A 19667-nucleotide genomic window follows, 5' to 3' on the forward strand; every position below is an offset into this window, starting at 1 on the left:
CACATCACATCCCACTATAAAGCTAATTGTCAGAAAAAATATTTAAGTTGGCAAATTAAATGCAAGGAGACCACATAAACAAACATGATAAATACGTGCTTCTATCATTGTTCAGTTAAAACGGAACTTCACCTAAATGGGGAAAAGCGGAACTTCACCTAAATGAGGAAAAGTGGAAATTCACTTAAAGGGGGAAGTTCCACTTGTTTGACTCCTCCCCCTTCCACTGCCACATTTGGCACTTTTTTGGGGGGAGCAGGTACCTGGTTTTGACAGGTATCCGCTCCCACTTCCACGTATCACAGTTCCCATAGAATGAGTGAAGGTATAAACCTTGAGCCTTTACAACCACTTTAACAGTAACTATTAGTTTATCATATAGATATTGACATGTTCCTGACATGTTTCACTCACAAGTACCTAAGACAGGTAATTATGTTGACTCTAACACCCCTTTTCACTCAATTCTGCTCTGTTTGAAGTAGACCTACATTTAAAGTGTTACTAAACCCACAACAGTCTGTATATGCAGTAAAGCATGCTTGTTATACTAACTGTGGAACCTAAGGAGTTAATCCTCTGCATTGTGTAAAAAGGCTGTTTGATCCTGTCTTCTCTGATCCTCTCCTTCTACTGTCCCCAATCCATCTACCAATAGAGAAAAGACTTGGGGGCAAGCTGCAAGTGTTCAGTTTGGTGTGTATTGCTAGAGAGTTTTTTTTTTTCGTGGGAGAGTGCATGTGATCAGCACTGGGCCAATCAGCACTTTCCAGAGGGTCAGGGGTTATGCAGCCACATAGGACAGTCAGAGGAGAATGAAAACTCCTCCTACAAGCTTTAACCAGTGCTTTGCTGGACACTGATAGAAGTCACACGACTGTTCTAACTGCTGATGAGAAAAGGTATTTAGCAGTTTATATTTACTAAAATAATTACATTTCCATGTTGTGTGTACTGTGGGAGACCAGATATAGTGAATGCAGGGTCCGGGGAGACCAGATATAGTGAATGCAGGGTCCGGAGAGACCAGATATAGTGAATGCAGGGTCCGGGGAGGCCAGATATAGTGAATGCAGGGTCCTGGGTTTAGTAACACTTTAAAGACTTGGTCATTTTTAACATCACCAACTGAAAATTTGGGAATCCACTGATTAATTCATACTACTTTAATAGTGGTTACAAATTTATTGCTGAGACCAATTTGTTTTTCAAAAGTGACAGAAGACAAGCAAGTACTTCCTCAAACCATTTTAGCTGGCACTCTATTAAAGGGGGTCTCCTTTCTTTAGAAAAAAAGAGCAGTCATTTGATTCAGAAGCATTGATAATGCAACATTCTGGCCACATTGCCTAAGTCTCTCACAATCACAAATGTCCATACTTAATACTGTAATCATATTTAATGTGTAGAATTGCTATGGGGAAAAGCTTGTATTTAACAGCTAATGCATGATAAGCATTCATTTATATACAGCATGTTGAATAAAAAAAAAGAAATCTGTTTTCATATAAATGCTCCTGGTTTTGTTCTTTTAATATAGTACAGGGGTCTCCAAACTGTGACCCTAGGGCCAGATGTGGCCCTTTGCTAGCCTTTATCCGGCCAGATGTGGCCCTTTGCTAGCCTTTATCCGGCCCTTGGGGCACTATTCCTCCCACTGACACAAACAATGGGGCACTATTTCTTACACTGATACCAATGATGGGGCATTTTTCCTCCTATTAATACCAATGATGGGTATTAATGGTATTAATAGGAGGAATAGTACCCCATGTTTTCACTGATGCTGTGCCCGGGACATTCTCTACCCCCACTGGTCACAATCCAGCCCTCCTAAAGTCTGAAGGACAGTAAACCGGCCTTTTATTTGAAATGTTTGGAGACCCCTGATATATTATTAAGTTCATTATTTTACATTTCTATCTAGTCACAGTTGTATGTTCCATTCACTAATGCTATATACAGAATTATGCAACCTCTGCTTTTAAACAATTCATTCAATAATTCAGTACAAATGTTTCTCATTTTGTCCCTTTTTTTGCATAAGAAATTTTTATTGAAAGAAAAATAAGAAGACATACAAAACTTTCCACTGACATATAGAGTAGGAACAAATCAGTTACTAGGTTATCATCAACAAGCATTGCCAGTAACATAAGTGGAATTGAGACTCCAAAGAGCCCAAGGGGTAACCTCAATTATCCACTAAAAAAACAAAACAAAAAGCAATGAACTTTAAAAGTAGTATGAAAAAAAAAGGGAAGAGAAAAATGAAAAACCCAAAAACCAACTACTCCAGGACACTAGCAAAGTATGTGTACTGTAGAAGGCAAGGCGCAGAAGGATTGAATTTGCACCAACTATGGAACTGGATCTGCAATACTCATCACCAAGACCACCCCAATAAAGTTAGGCAGACGGATCTTCAATAATCCTCTGGGGAAGATGACATAATGGGCTTCTCAAAAAAAAAAATGGAGGCGGGGGGGTGAGGAAAGGGATAGAAAGTGGGGGGACTGAAATCTCCTGGGGTGGACTAAGCCATCTATCAGTAGATGCAGCTCTCCAGCGAACTGGGATAGAGGGGTGAGCAGTACATTAATCCCCACCTAGCTGGTTCAGGGATTTGTCCCTTTTTTTCTGTCTCTGATATATGTTCTCTCATGCCACACTGGGAGAGATTTACTAAAACAGAAGCACTCAGAATCTGGTGCAGCTCTGCATGGTAGCCAATCAACTTCAATATTCAGTTTTTTCAATTAAGCTTTGACAATAAAACCTGGAAGCTGATTGGTTTCTATGCAGAGCTACACCAGATTTTGTACACTCCAGTTTTTGTAAATCAACCCATTTTGCCTGAAAAAACTGCACCTTTTTGTTTTTTTAAAGAGTCTGTGTTTGACTTTAATAAACAGTTTCACTATGTTTTTTCCAATCAGTAAGCCTTTTGACCACACTGTTCTTAAAGTGACACTAAACTATATTCAAGTATGTATTCTTAACTTAGAAAAGTGACCTTTTATTGCACTCAGACTCCTCCAAATCTTCAAATTCCTATTTTTTTTGCTGCTGTGATCCAACTTCTTGCTAGAGGGTGGCTACATTTGTTCTCTATGGTCCCACAGTATGTAGGAAAGTAGCCACCCTCTCTTGCTCGGTTCAGAGATGGACTAAGGAATATGGACTATGGGATTTTTAGTGTGCATGGAGCAGTGTACATGACTGCAATTAACAAGCACTGCCCGTACCAAAAAAACTGAAGTAAGGGAGAAAATGAGAGGTTCAGGAGATCATGGAGGGCGCTACAAGGAGGCAGAAAAAAGCAGTAAGATACGATTTAATGAAAAATAGATTACAGGGCCATTAAGTACTGCTTGTGTATGGATTATTTTTGGAAAATATGATTTAAAAAAACCATACTGGTCATAAATGTAGGCCCATTTCTTTTGACGTACAAACCATTGTACCCCTTAGTTATCTATGGGGCTTCCAGCAGAAGGAAATGTAAATTTAGTTTTTTTCATCAATGATTTACCAATAAATGCTTTCCAACCTTTTAAAAAAAAGTGATATGTGTGTGATAGCACTGGAGCAATGGAAGTGAGACTTGGCTCTGATGGATGCACAGTGGAGTATGTCTTTCTTCAAAAGGGCTGATCTGTAATCAAGGAAATGTGCTGGTGGACCTTGTTCTGGCCCTAGGCTGCTATCTATCTGACCTCAACAAAAAGAGTACTCAACAAATGATAAACTCACCTTTTTGCCTTTATCTGTATCCCTGCTAGGGAGATTCACTTTCTCTTTCTTCTTCCGGGTCACCCTTGTTACTGGGACAGAAAATAAAGAAAATTCCAAAATTTTCAGTCATCACCAGGACCGTAATAGAGGGCAGATCTTCCAAAGATGAACCAATGGGCAACTCTGATAGCAGGCATTTCCCTCATATTGGAAAGATTTCCTCTAACTTCCTGAGACACAGATGACAAAAAAAGGTTTAAAAATGTCCTATTCTATCCAAAATAAAAATAAAAAATTTTCAAATGTAGATATTCTTTGAAGCTGAACTTTAGTTTTTTTTGGTGGAGATGGAGCACCATACACATTAGATATGCATTATGGTGTATATTCCATTACCTTTAGGTTGCTGGTTCTGCAAAAACAAAATCCTCCATGCTGTTAATGCCTACATTTCCTCCAGCTGTATCTGAATTCTTTGTGGAGCAGATGAATAATAGGATTTCAGGGGCCAAGTCCTGCTGTCTGTGTCAATTGACACAGACATAAATATATAAAAAGAAAACTAAACTGCACTTGGTGCCAATCCCCTTGAGAACATCTGTTTAGATGAAAAGCAACATGAAAACATTACCTGTGCTGTAACGGACCGCCTGACAGCACCTCTATCAGTCCCCCGGTAGAGCCTCCCCAGAGTGCGGAGTCTAAGCACCGGAGCACTTGTTCACCAGGGCCCCTGATGGTGGGGATGGACTTGGAGCGCTCCGGTACCAGGTCGCAACTACCAGGTATCTCCAACAGGGGTAGAGGAGTCTGACAGGGGCTCCAGAGAGCTAGGAGTCTGATGTAAGGGAGCCTAGTGATCCCTGCGGGGTGGGTGGATGGATAAGCTAAATCAGAGTCATGCAGGCCGGGTCGGTAACTAGCGGATCGGTAAGGTACAAAACGGTAGGCAAAGTATAGTCGGGTCACACGCAGGGTCAATACCAGGAGGTCAGATCTAAACGGGAACATCCAGGAGCAGAGTCAGGCAAGCCAAGGGGTCAGGATGGGAGAAGGCAACAAGGTCAAAACAATCCAGATCAGAAGTACTCACACACAGGTAACAGGATACAAAGACCATTCGGCAACAAGTGTCTGTGCAGGGCTAGTTTAAATAGCCCGCCCTGCACCTGACAAGCGTAGCCTGGGTCCCAGTGCCTGCCTAGTACTGTCCAGACGACGGGTGCGCCTGGGTCCTAGTGCCCTGCCACCTATACGTCTCGGCAGACACCTACGCATGTGTAGACCCATGCGTCGCGATGGTTCCTGACATGTGCACAGTACTAGGAGCCCTTCATATAGTCTCTATGGGAAATTTTTTGGATACTCTGTGAGTAGTTTTTACAGTTTTATACTCAATAAACATCATTGCACCATCGGAGGTTTTATATAGTTTTCTTGTTGGGCTTTAATCCCAGAGCAAGAAAGGGAGATTACACTGGAGTCTTCACTGGAGGTGCTGCATGGTTCCCTAGAATTGATGATTGATTACGTATGGTCCTTGCAGTCCCATGCTCTGACAAACCTCCTATGATTTGGGATCTTTTATTTTAGTAAGAGGCTGTGTGTGCTCAGTTGAAGGGTCTCACTGGTGATTCTACCAACTACTGAGGAATAATGGACACCGTCTCACATATATAATTTATGGACAATTATTTTAGTCACTTTAACACTAACGGTGATTATTTAAACTGTTTTTGATTCTGGTTTTGTCAGTTGGTTTTTACATAAAACAGGGGCGGACTGACAACTCTTGGGCCCTGTCAGGGCAGGAACGCTGGAACGGGCAGGCTGGCCTATGGTACGGTCACGCTGCGACTGACGATAGCCACTACCCACAGACCGGAGTCCCTCAGGGCGCGGAGTCTAAGCCCCAGGCTACCCTTCACCAGGGCCCCTGATGGTGGGGATGGACTTGACGCAGCCTGAGACCAGGTCGCGGCCCCCGAGTGACCCCAGCTGCGATACCGACTGCCGCCAATGGCGTACAGCTGGTGGGAGCTAGATGGGAACACGAGTAGAGTAGTCAGACAAGCCGGGTCAATAACAACGGAGCAGACAGTACTAGACGGTAGGCAAAGAATACTCAGGTCACGGGCCGGGTTCAGCAACGGGAGGTCAGGTAAAGGGTTAACACAGAGAATAGTCTTGTCAAAGCCGAGTCGGTTACCAGGAGAGCAATGGGAACAACACAAGCGCTTGCAACAGGGCAACATACAGGACACAAGTGCAGAGCACACTTGCAGACAGCAGGTTTAAATGTGCTCAACCACACCCTTCTGAGGAGGAGCCGCAGAAGCCTGAAGGCATAAAGGTTCCCACCATGCTTTGCAGAAAACCAAGATGGATGCCAGCTCATGGAGATGCACAAGCTCTGAAGAAAGGTAGGACCTTGACAGTACCTCCTCCTCAAGGGCCCCTCCCCCTCCGCAGCTCAACAAAAGGTTTCTGAGGAAATCGGGCGTGAAAAGCGCGGAGGAGGGCAGCACAGAGTCCGAGGAGGTGCACAGCACCTTAACCGGGCCACGGATGCAACCAGCCCCACACCGTGGTGACCATGAGAGAATCTCGGCCGATCGCCAATCAAAGGTCGGATTGTGCCTCTGAAGCCAGGGATAGCTCAAAACCACGGAGTAGTGCGGGGAAGAAATTACCTGGAAACAGGCCAATTCCCTGTGAACAGCCCCAATAGCTACCTCCACCGGCAGGGTCTCGTGGGTAACCTGCGATGGCTGCAAGGGCCTGCCATCTATCGCCTCGAGAACCAATGGAGTCTCTCGAGCCTGCAGAGGAATGGAGTACTGGGCAGCAAACGAACTGTCCATAAACAAACCGCCAGCCCCAGAGTCTACCAATGCCTGGGCCGTCACCGAGCCTCCTGCCCAAGAGAGGACAACGGTGATAAGCGGTTTATCTTTACGGGAAACCGGGGACGAGGAAACTCCACCCAAGATCTGCCCCCGACAGGATCTCAGGTGCGGGCGTTTCCCGGACGGACCGGACAGGACTGCCGAAAATGCCCCCCGAGTCCACAGTACAGGCAGCGACCCTCCTGACGCCGAGAGGCCCGCTCCCCCTCGGAAAGGCGAGCAAACCCCAGCTGCATGGGCTCACTACCAGACAAACCATCCCCAGGAGGTGTGGGAGGAGAGGGAGGCACGGGTGGGACAGAAAACGTAGGCGCCAAACGGTTAGGAGGCCTCCGCAGACGCTCCTTAAATGAAGGCCTCTCTCTGAGCCTGGTGTCAATCAAGATTAGGAAGGAGATGAGTGCCTCTAACTCCATAGGCAGTTCTTTGGCTGTGATCTCGTCCTTCAACGCATCAGAGAGACCATGAGAGAAAGCAGCCACTAGAGCCTCATTGTTCCAACCCAGCTCTGCTGCCAAAGTACGAAATTCGATGGCGTACTCGGCAACTGTTCGTAAACCCTGATGCATGGACATGAGCAATTTGGCAGCAGAAGCGGAGCGAGCGGGCACGTCGAATACTGTACGGAAGGAGGCAACGAAACGGGTAAACACGTGAATCACCGGGTCATTCCTCTCCCATAAGGGATTAGCCCAGGCCAAGGCCCTATCAGAGAGTAGCGAGATTAGGAAGCCCACCTTTGCCCTCTCAGTAGGGAAAGCGTGAGGTATTAAATCAAAGTAAATCCCCACTTGGTTAAGGAAACCACGACACTGACTCGGTTCCCCCCCAAAGCGCTGAGGAAGAGGGGCAGAACCAGTCATACCTCTGGGTACCGCGGGTTCCGCAACAGATGCGGAGGTAGGTGCAACAACCGGAGCAACAGTGGGAGAGTCCACCGGAGTAACAACTGACCTAATAGCCCCAGGAGTAAGGTGCGCTGTGCGTGCAAGCAGAGCCTGCAACGCCTGAGAGAACTGATCCAACAAGCGATCCTGTTGGTCAAGTCTGGCGAGTAACATAGGGATCGAAGGCGTACCTGCACCGTCAGGATTCATGGCACTTGTGTAATGTCAGGGCAGGAACGCTGGAACGGGCAGGCAGGCCTATGGTACGGTCACGCTGCGACTGACGATAGCCACTACCCACAGACCGGAGTCCCTCAGGGCGCGGAGTCTAAGCCCCAGGCTACCCTTCACCAGGGCCCCTGATGGTGGGGATGGACTTGACGCAGCCTGAGACCAGGTCGCGGCCCCCGAGTGACCCCAGCTGCGATAACGACTGCCGCCAATGGCGTACAGCTGGTGGGAGCTAGATGGGAACACGAGTAGAGTAGTCAGACAAGCCGGGTCAATAACAACGGAGCAGACAGTACTAGATGGTAGGCAAAGAATACTCAGGTCACGGGCCGGGTTCAGCAACGGGAGGTCAGGTAAAGGGTTAACGCAGAGAATAGTCTTGTCAAAGCCGAGTCGGTTACCAGGAGAGCAATGGGAACAACACAAGCGCTTGCAACAGGGCAACATACAGGACACAAGTGCAGAGCACACTTGCAGACAGCAGGTTTAAATGTGATCAACCACACCCTTCTGAGGAGGAGCCGCAGAAGCCTGAAGGCATAAAGGTTCCCACCATGCTTTGCAGAAAACCAAGATGGATGCCAGCTCATGGAGATGCACAAGCTCTGAAGAAAGGTAGGACCTTGACAGGCCCCTGGGCAATAGGGGATCATGGGGCCCCTGTGTCCTTGCCCAAACTCACAAAAGCCTATGAAAAAGGTACCAGGGGCATCTCATGGGGCCCCCTACTGACCCAGGGCCCTCGGGCATTGCCCGAATTTCCAAATGATCAGTCCGCCCCTGCATACAACACAACAGCATTGTTATATAGGTGTAGCAGGCTCCTTGTACAAGAGGATTCAGAAGGAATCGCATGTTCAGCAGTCAGCTTTCCTCTCTCTCCCCTATTTGTAAAACCTGGGCATTCTGCCAAGTTCATGACTCATCCACTACACAGCAAAGAACGCTGGGAGGGAGAGGAAGCAGGAAGTGAAGGGGAGAAGAGAGAGACACGAGGCTGGAGAAAAGACAGGGACATGTGGAGCCCGTGCAAGCAGAGGAGGAGGCACTACAGCACCCAGCGCGGATAGAGGGACCCTGCTGTGTGTTCAGAGTCTGGTGAGCTGTCCCTCTGGAGAGAGTAAGACACACCATTTACACTTTGCATATAGACTGGGACATCCGCACCCCACTGCTGGGATCTCACCCATCCGGGGCCCTGTGCAAGCCACAGATCCCCCTGCCTGCTTTGGCCCTCACCACCAGTGTAATTGAGACTGTCTGCCCCGGGGACTGACACATACTGGGAGATTGCATCCTGCGACTGCCCCTGGTCTTGGGGTGCTTTGTGTTGCGTTCAGACACTGAGGTTGGACCCTCTCAGCCCAGAAACCTAGTGAAATCGGATGTAACCCACACCAGCTGAAACTCCAAAGAAACCTTCAGCTGCTATTTACTTCATTGTAAGGACTAAACGTGCACCAACTAGAGCTCCACCGTTACAAGGACTGAAGTGGGGGAATCTGGCTTAGTAGCTTTATTAGAGGTACCTCTTTATTGCATTCTGTTCTGACTCTGAGGTGATTTTTGGCTAACGCCCCTCAGAAGCAGAATCATACACCGGTGTGGGTAATACATTTCATTGATAGAGTATAAGTAAGTTTATTTGTTTGATATCAGTTGTATTCTGCTTAAAGTGCAACTCTGCCATCCGGAGATTTTTGGCTGTGAAGCCCTCTAGTGGCAGACCAAATTTACTGCATTACACAAAAAGAAGAAAAGTAGTTTGGAAGTTGAAAGGGGAACCCCACCCCTCTACACTGCATTTCATTCTCCATAAAATTGTTCTTGTTTCATTTAACCCTGTGTCAGCAAATTTCTTGGCGGGGTATTTACTATTCATTACCAGTTGTGCCAGAGGGATTGGGTTTGCTTAGGGTTGGATCTATTGAGCGCAGGACCCATAATATATTCCAGCTTGTCCCAAGGGGCAGTGCTACACAGGCATTAATTGATGCCAACAGCAAGACTTGGGAGCGAGCCCGCCTGTGTGCCCCATAGAAAGTGATTTTCTATGGAGGCACTCAGTGGAGGGAAAGAACCAGGAGTTCCAGCAGGAGACCCAAGAAGAGGAGGTTCGGGGTCCCTCTTCCATTGCACAGAGCAGGTAAGTATAAACCTGTTTGTTACTTTAAAAATGTTGGCTTGTAGTTCACAATGAACGGCACTGTGGTAGTCCATTCAGTCTTCCTTTCAGTGTTAAACTGTCTGCTCCTACGAGGTATGAGCACACCGATTAAACTGACAGTCTTCTGGAGACTTGCATGGCAACAGCAATCTGCAGGTTTTAATTTGCCTACAATAGAAATTGGAGTCACTAGTGACCAGAAAGCCTGTAAGTTCGGAGGCGCTTGTTTTTTCTGAGTAGGCTGCCCTTCATAAAGCTGCTGCATAACTGCTGTCAGTTCAGTCCTTTCATGTTTGTTACAATTTAGGACTAATTGGTCCTGTAGACCAGCCTTTCTCAACCAGTGTGCCCAGGCACCCTGGGGTGCCTTCAGGCTATTTCAGGGGTGCCTTGGCAAAATGCTTTAAAACTGCCCAAAAATTGTATACAAATCAGCAAGTAGATCAAGCCTGCCTGTTAGTTACACAAAGCCATAGGTTTTCATTGTGTACTTTTACAACTTGCCAGCTGCCGGCATCCTACCAACCAAGTACATCATTCAAGGAGGACATCGGGCGCCTGCACGGCATCCATGTTTGCCCCTACCCTGCCCCTCTTTATCAGCACTGGGGTCACATTAGCTGAGTGAGGGAGACAAACCAAAGGAGAAACACTGGAATACTAGTCAGTACCAGTTTGCAAAGGAATATTTTCTTTGGAAGAATAAATCACCTCTAACGTTGGGTGTCCTACATGTGTGGATGTTGCTGCATTATGTAACACTATTAGAATATTTTTTTTTTACATTTTAGAATGGGGTGCCTTGAGATTGTGCAGAATGTTAAAGGGTGCCTTGAGATTGTCCATATTTTTAAAGGGTGCCTTGACTGAAAAAGGGATGAGAAACATTGCTGTAGACTCAGTGGTGTATTCAGGTTTTGTGCTGCCCTAGGCAACACAAAATCTGCCCCCACGGACACCGGCCAACACCACCCCCCTTCCCCTTTCCACAGAGAGAGCCTGACACTGACCAACAACACCCCTGCCCCCCACCTGTGAGAGCCTTCCACTACCACCACCCCCGGCGAGAGAGAGAAAGACATCCGTCTTCACAGCTCCGGACATCCCCGGGAATCAGAGTCAGGCTTTAAATACACCATCAAGCAGCCTCTGTCCGATCCCACCTGGTTCCCATGGTGCACATGTCCCTTCTTCCATCCCTTCTTCTGGGGGGAGGTGCTGCCCCTCTGAAAAATGCCACCCTAGGCAAGTGCCTTGTTTGCCTTGTGGTAAATACGCCCCTGTGTAGACTACATGAAGCTGCAAGGTACTGTTGCGCACACTACATCAATCCTACTGGAACTGGAACTCTTGGATTACTTCCCAGGATAAGATAAATATTGTCATGTGTAACAAAGAATAGTGGGTTAGCTTTTTGGCATTTTACTATCTTGCAATCTTGGACATCCTTCATGAATCAGTGCCCTATAATACTGATACTGTGCAAGAATATTCACTGTTTTAATGAAACAGCCATACAATCAAATGACAATGAACAAGCATACTTATTCTTCATTTCATAATATAAGAAAGAATATAGTTTGGGAATCCTAACAGATATATACTGTACAATGACAACATTTTTGGCTGTGATATCTGGCACCATTGCACTGGTACAGAAGGTATAATCATTCATGATGATAGAACCATTATGTGTGCATTAACTACTGAAATAAAAGCAACTCCAGGAGAAAAGAGGCTTGTATTTATTATTTATGTACGACACTTCAGTGATACAAGTTCAGTAGATTACACTACAGTTTTCCATCATATACCGGTAATTGTTTCTGTATATTTTTTATCTTTTCCTCCATATTTAAAGATATGTTTACTGCTATCTGGGAAAAATCTTCAATTTAGTTAGTAGATTGTGTGAGCTACATCCTATACAAATGCTTTCACTAAGGACTAAGAGACATGCGTCTTTGGAGAAAAAACAAAAGCACCAGGGACAAAACCTGACTCTTGATGGTACTCAAGGCCAAACAACCAGACAGAAGAAAAGCCAGGATACATCCCAAGGTGTACTTCCCGGGTTAGTATTTTCCTATAAATAAATATAAGGAATGCGCTAAATAAATAAATGGTGCAAAATAAATGTGAAAAATAAAAAAATAAAAAAAAAATTATAAAAAAATTATAAAAAGTGTTCATAAATCAATAAGTATTCAAAAGTCTTCAAATAATGTCCTCACTGTGTTGAATCCACCACCAAAGAAAATTGGAACACTCACCAGAGCTCAATGTTGAATAAATAATTGGACTAACCACAAGCACTTTTTGCTCTGGGACAATATATAGCAATCCAGTTCCTAGATGCAAAGCTGTGCAATTGAATGACCTCTCCTCAGATGAATAACCACCATTCAAAGATATAGGTAATTTCCAGGGATAGAACTCAACTTTCTTTCATATATATCCATACCATTGGGACCATGTTTAAAGGTAAGAGAAAAAGATCATTGTGCAGCGAGTTTCACAAAAGTACCAAATTTTAATGAACGAATAAAACTCACAAGTAAGGCCATGCCCACTGGATGCCAAAGTCTGAGATAGTCTTTGATGTGAAAGGAGGGGATCCATGGTGAACGGAGTTATGGTCATATACTGCTGCCTAAATCTATGCTTGTAACACTGGTGTCGGTATAGACACCTTACTTGTGAGTTTTATTCATTCATTAAAATTTGGTACTTTTGTCAATTGAGGTATATTGCCTATAGTGCCAAAAAATACAATAGAGAATGTTTAACACTAACTAACTAGCCCCAAGAAAAAAAAAAGAAAAACAAAGCCAGTATATGATAGAGTACTTCACCTTAGTATGGAATCCATTCAAAAAGACATAGCAAGTTTGCACCCCTCTTAGGCATCCCCTATAAGAAGGACAACAACTATGAAAGACCAATGTATACATATAACCAGCAAGCCCCACATTAATGAAACTCACATACAAAAATCCGGAGTAGTACCTGCCAGGAGCATGAAAAACGCCACGCAGAACTGGATACCCCCACCGCGCTAAACACTGGAGGCCATGTGTAAACCGCAGCCTGGAACCAAGATGGCGTACACCTGCTGTAAATGGGCCCACGCACACAATGTCATATGCACGCCACGCAAAGGGAATAATGCATATGTGCTGAGGGCCAGGAGCTCAGGCGCACTGACAAAGAGCGGTGGTGGACCCCCGAAGATCCAGGAGACATTACTCCAAACCAGAACGGACTGACCATTTGGAAACTCGGGCACTGCCCGAGGGCCTGGGGTCAGTAGGGGGCCCCATGAGATGCCCCTGGTACCTTTTTCATAGGCTTTTTTGAGTTTGGGCAAGGACACAGGGGCCCTATGATCCCCTATTGCCCGGGGGCCCCATGAGTTGTCAGTCCACCCCTGCCCCAAACCCTGGCCCTCCACCATCAAACTCCAACCCACAGAAGCAGCAGCCTCCCTTCTCTGGCATCAGCCACAACCCTCACTCTCCTATCTCAATTCCCCTGCTTCCACTCGCCAGCCCCTCCTTCTTATGTGCCCTCTGGAATGCCTGCTCAGTCTCTAACAAACTTTCTACTATCAATGACCTCTTCCTCTCCCACTCTCTCAACCTACTTGCTATTACCGAAACCTGGCTCCAGGAATCTGACTCTGTTTCCTCAGCTGAACTCTCCCATGGCGGCCTCCTCTGGGTTCACTCGCCCTTACCCAGTGGGCGAAAAGGAGATGGAGTTGGACTTCTTCTTTCCCCACAAAGCACATTCCAGGTTCTTCCTACACCTCCCTCTCTGTCCCTCTGCTCTTTTGAAGTGCACTGTATCCGTCTCTATTCTCCTGTTTGTCTGAGGATCGCAGTCATCTACTGGCCTCCTGGCCCAGTTTCACGCTTTCTTGATGACTTCTCAGCATGGCTACCGTACTTTCTCTCCTCTGAGGTGCCTGCCATCATCCTCGGTGACTTTAACATCCCAGTCAATGTTAGCACCTCAGTCGCTTCTCAACTACTCAACCTAACCTCCTCTTTTAACCACTTGCCACCCAGCCACTGTAGAAATACGGCGGCAGGGCGGCACTGCTGGGGAAAAGCACGTTTTAAAACGTGCGTTTGCAAAACTGGTAGGGGGCGCGCGTGAAGCGCGCTGCCGCCCTACCTGCACCACCGATCCCGGCCGCGGGTGTCAGTCGCCGGGTCACGGCCAGTCATTACTGGCCGTGTCCCGCCGATTAGCGGCAATCACTGACAGAGAGCAGGGCTGCAGTAGCTCTGCTTTCTGTCAGTTCCCTGACAGCTCCTGATACGCTGATCAGGAGAGAAGAGTTTATCTCTCCCAATCAGCATGTCCCCGTGCAGTACACACCCCTGCCCCCTAGTAAAACACTCCCTTCACACAGTTAACCCTTTCAGTGAATAAAAAAGTTAACCCCTTCCTCCCCAGTGCCATTAGTACAGTGTCAGTGTTTTTTTTTGCACTGATCATTGTATTGGTGTCACTGGGGATGTCAGTGACCCCCAAGTTAGTTCCCCCCCAGTGTCAGAATGTCCGCCGCAGTCCTGCAGTCCTGCCATAAGTGGCTGATCGCCGCCATAAGTCACTGATCGCCGCCATAAGTCACTGATCACCGCCATTATTAGTATAAAAAAAAATTAAAAATACGAGTATCTTTTCCGCTATTTGTAAATGCTATAACTTTCACGAAAACCAATTAATTTACACGTATTGGGTTTTTTTTTAGCAAAGACATATCGCAGATTGTATTTTGGCTGAAATTTATGACGAAATTTGATTTTTAAATTTTTTTTACTGGACATGTTTTATAGCAAAAAGTCCAAAATATTGTTTTTTTTTCTCAAAATTGTTAGCCTTTTTTTTTATAGCGCAAAAAAAAAAAACGCACAGGTGATCAAATACCACCGAACGAAAGCTCTATTTGTGTGAAAAAAAGAACATAAATTTCATTTTAGGTACCATATTGCATGACTGCGCAATTGTCCGTTAAACTAGCGCAGCGCTGTATAGCAAACAATGGCGTAAATTGCAGTATCTATACCATAGTTTGTAGACGCTATAACTTTCACACAAAGCAATCAATATACACTTATTGGGATTTGTTTTACCAAAAATATGTAGCAGAATACATTTTGGCCTAAATTTATAACTAACTTTGAGTTTACTATATATTTTTTATAGCTGAAAGTAAAAAATATCATTTTTCTTCAAAATGTTTGGTCTTTTTTTGTTTATAGCGTGAAAAATAAAAAGCGCACAGGTGATCAAATACCACCAAAAGAAAGCTCTATTTGTGTGAAAACAAGGACGTAAATTTCGTTTGGGTGCAGCATTGCATGACCGCGCAATTATCAGTTGAATTAGTGCAGCGCCGAGTAGCAAAAAGAGGCCTGGTCATTAACCACTTGCCTACCAGGCACTTATACCCCCTACCTTACCAGGCCAATTTTCAGCTTTCAGCGCTGCCGCACTTTGATTGACAATTGCGCGGTCATGCAACATTGTACCCATATGAAATTTTGATCATTTTTTTCTCACAAATAGAGCTTTCTTTTGGTGGTATTTACTTTACTTTTTGCGCTATAAATTAAAAAAAGTGCAAAAAATTTGAAAAAAAAAAAAAAGTTTATTTGTTTCTTTTATAAAATTTTTCAAACAGGTATTTTTTCTCCTTCACTGATTTGCGTTGATGAGGCGGCACTGATGGGCACTGATAGGCGGCACTGATGGGCACTGATAGGCAGCACTAAAGGGCACTGATAGGCAGTACTAATGAGGTGGCACGGATAGGCGGCACTGATATGCAGCACTGATAGGCGGCACTGATAGGTGACACTGATGATGGGTACTGATAGACGGCACTGACTGGCATCACTTCTGGGCACTGACTGGCGGCACTGGCTGGCACAACCCCTGGGCACTGACTGGTGGCACTGACTGGCAGCACTGCTGGGCTGCACTGGTGGGTGGCACTGGTGGGCAGCACTGGTGGGTGGGCACAGGTGGGTGGCACTGGTGGGCACAGGTGGGTGGCACTGGTGGGCACAGGTGGGTGGGCACAGGTGGGTGGCACTGCTGGGCACATTTAGGTGGCACTTCTGGGCACAGGTAGGTGGCACTGCAGAGTGGCACAGGTGGGGGCACTGCTGGGCACAGGTGGGGGCACTGCTGGGCACAGGTGGGGGCACTGCTGGGAACGGGTGGGCGGGGCTAGTGGGCGCACTGCTGGGCACCGATCATCAGGGCACTGATCATCAGTGCCCTGATGATCGGTGCCGATCCCCGCTCTGACAACTGCCGGTTCTCGGCAGTACTTTCCTCACGATCTGACAGCGTGAGGAAAGTGCAGCCGAGAACCGGCACTTGCATTTCCCTGTGATCAGCGTGTCATTGGACACCGCTCATCACGTGGTAAAAGGCCGGTGAGATCGGCCTTTCACCACATCACGTGATCAGCTGTGTCCGTAGGACACAGCGATCACGGAGATCGCCGGGTGCGCGCCCCCTGGGGCGCGCAGGAGAGCGCGTTCTGGGAGGACGTCATATGACGTCCACTCAGAACTGGCCGGCCGCGGTGAAGCCGTCATTCGGCTACGCGCGGTCGGCAAGAGGTTAAGGGGGGTAAATCCTCAGGAGGGCAAGTGGTTAACCTAACACAATGGCCACAATCCACCACCCAACAGCTACACCCTTTGTACATCACTATCATATCTCCTCTTAATCATTTTTTTCTCCAGGGAGAAAAAGTTGTTCCTCATAACTGAGGTCCTCCAGTCCCCCCATTAGCTTTGTTGCCCTTCTCTGGACCCTCTCCAGTTTCTGAAGACTGGTGACCAGAACTGGATGAAATATTCAAGATTTAACAAATTAAAGGATAATTTCAGCACATTTTTTTTTAAAAAACATTCAAATAGGGTGGTAATTCAATAAAATCTCCATCAGGGATTTTTTTCACTATGTTTCCAGTGAGGATATTTCCCATTTCCTTATTTCTTACAGAAGGTAAGGGGGAAAGTACCAGCCGCCTCTGTCTGATCTGCCTACTAGTTGCTGACCTGGGCTGTCTGAACTTGCTTTGGCTTTTCTTCTTGCACCTGATCCAGCCATAGCTGTGCCATGAGATTAGTTCCTGCTCTTCTGCCAGCGTGCCACCAGCCAACTGCTCCTGCCATCCTGATGCACTTCAGCATTACCCAGCAGAAGTCTTATCAGGCACTCAAGCCACTCTGTGTTCTAATAATAATAATAGTAAGCAAACTTAAATAAATAAATAAACAAAAATATAAAGTCCCATACACCTAAAGTCCAAAATAAAGTCCAAAAATTCTTGCAAGTGATTTTCCAATAAATCTTTCTCCCCGAATCAGATTGGTGGTATACTCCAGAGAATCTTCAAATCCCGCAAAGAAAAAGATCTCAACATAGTATATTACCCCAAATATTAGAATAAAGTGCCACACGTGTCACATGCAGATACACAAAAGGTGCCACAGCAATCGTGAGATCTCAGGATCTCCCTGTTGAAAAAGTCCGGATGTGACGAAACGCGTCCTGGGCACGTGACGTGGTGACGTATTGACGTTTTTCCGGAAGTGCCGTGGTGGCCATTTTGGGTTCTGGAACACGCGACTGTTCCAACCCTGAAGACTTCCATCTTTTGCCTGGCTCTATATAATTCAATTAGTAACTTCACTGCACACAATATAAAGAGTGCATAATTACCCCAACATAGATAAAATCAGCATAGGATTCATAGTATAGATGAGAATGCCTCCAAACATTGTTCTACCATCTTCTCCAACCATTTCCCATAGACCTCATAAACAGACCAGGGATCAGTATGTATATTAAAAGATAAACATATTTTATTGTAGCAACTTACATTGAAATTTGATGAAAACAGCTTCCATATAGTGAGATAGTCCAAAAAGACCCCACTCCTTAGCGGTAACTCTTTTTATATCACCATACCACTCTAAAGGAGAGCCAGGCAAAAGATGGAAGTCTCCAGGGTTGGAACAGCCGCGTGTTGCAGAACCCAAAATGGCCACCACGGCACTTCCGGAAAAACGTCAATACGTCACCACGTCACGTGCCCCGGACGCGTTTCGTCACATCCGGACTTTTTCAACAGGGAGATCCTGAGATCTTACGATTGCTGTGGCACCTTTTGTGTATCTGCATGTGACACGTGTGGCACTTTATTCTAATATTTGGGGTAATATACTATGTTGAGATCTTTTTCTTTGAGGTATTTGAAGATTCTCTGGAGTATACCACCAATCTGATTCGGGGAGAAAGATTTATTGGGAAATCACTTGCAAGAATTTTTGGATATTTTTGGACTTTATTTTGGACTTTAGGTGTATGGGACTTTATATTTTTGTTTATTTATTTATTTAAGTTTGCTTACTATTATTATTATTATTTTTGTACTTCAGGGGAAGGAATGTTAAGTAACTTTTTGGGGTTCTGGTAGAGGAAGTGAGTGCTAATTTTTGTATTCACTCTGTGTTCTGGTGTTCCCTGTTACTTTACCAGGGCTCCTGAGCCAGAGCTGTAGGATAGGCCTTCCTCTACACTTCAGGCTCCATCACCAGCTATGCTATACTTTCCTACGCTATTAAAAAAAAAAATCTGGAATTTTTTTTATTTAACAGGTAGTAAAAGTACAGAATTTGAAAGTTTTTTGTATCCATTTTAACCTGCTTTGCATCCTAGAAAAATAAAGTACAAAGTCTTCAGACGTACTTTTTATTTTTCATTCAGCACATTAATACAAGCCATTACTTCAGACACATCATAAAGTACTTACATTTGTAGATAGGCGGAAGATGCTTTTAAATTTCAGCTAATTGAACCACTCTGAGTGATTACAATCAAGTGAACCTAAAGGGGCCAATGATGAGTGAGGAGGGGCTACAGTCATTACAGGGTAACAATTTTCAGAAGAGACAAATTATGTCTGTGGTTGAGGTATATATATAATAGGACAAGACACAATACAATTAGCAAAGGAGATAGGAATAAGATGTGAACGGGTAAAGAAAAGTGAACAAGTAAAGAAAAGAGAAAGGACAAATTAGAAAGATAAATTAAGGCAAGAAAAAACATTTTTTTCAATAATTTTTAGAGAACAGAACAGATTTATACCAATAATGGTGATGCAGGGTTATTGAGGTTTTCAGGAGAGAAAAGAGAGATCAATTCTGAAATAACAAACTGAGGATCCTGAAGAACAACAAAAAAAATTACATCAATCATTCAAACATATACAGAAATTCATTTGATCTTTGCTGGTGACTGGGATCTACAGGAACAAAAGCGAGAATGGCGTGGATGTACCCCACTCTATTCATTATGTGTCTTTTCATAGCCTGCAGGGGTAAGTGCCTTTAAATATGTATGTGAATATGTAATGCTATTGCACATTTGGGTGTGAGAGACGGACTGGGTAAATGATATTGGTCTGAGCATGTGGATGTCCATCTAGGTTTATCTGTCAGATCTATCTATCTACTTACCTATCTATCTATCTATCTATCTATCTATCTATCTATCTATCTATCTATCTATCTATCTATCTACTTATCTATCTATCTACTTATCTATCTCATCTATCTATCTATCTATCTATCTATCTATCTATCTATCTATTTATCTATCTATCTTCTATCTATCTATCTATCTATCTAT

At 45.1% G+C, this 19667-nt stretch overlaps 1 protein-coding gene across 1 annotated transcript in view; it reads left to right on the forward strand.

Moving 5' to 3' along the window:
* Positions 1-19003: 19003 nt before the first annotated feature.
* The window catches only part of LOC149466000 (5-hydroxytryptamine receptor 3A-like), a 50305-nt gene continuing 49641 nt past the window's right edge, over positions 19004-19667 (forward strand). The window contains exon 1 of the mRNA XM_089673085.1: positions 19004-19356. Coding sequence (XP_089529211.1) covers positions 19302-19356 — 55 coding nt within the window. The 5' untranslated portion in view covers positions 19004-19301. The remainder of the gene's footprint in view (positions 19357-19667) is intronic.

The sequence above is a fragment of the Staurois parvus genome, unplaced genomic scaffold, assembly GCF_062004578.1.
Source record: "Staurois parvus isolate SC_StPar_1 unplaced genomic scaffold, SC_StPar_1.0 ptg000135l, whole genome shotgun sequence".
Lineage (NCBI taxonomy): Eukaryota > Metazoa > Chordata > Amphibia > Anura > Ranidae > Staurois > Staurois parvus.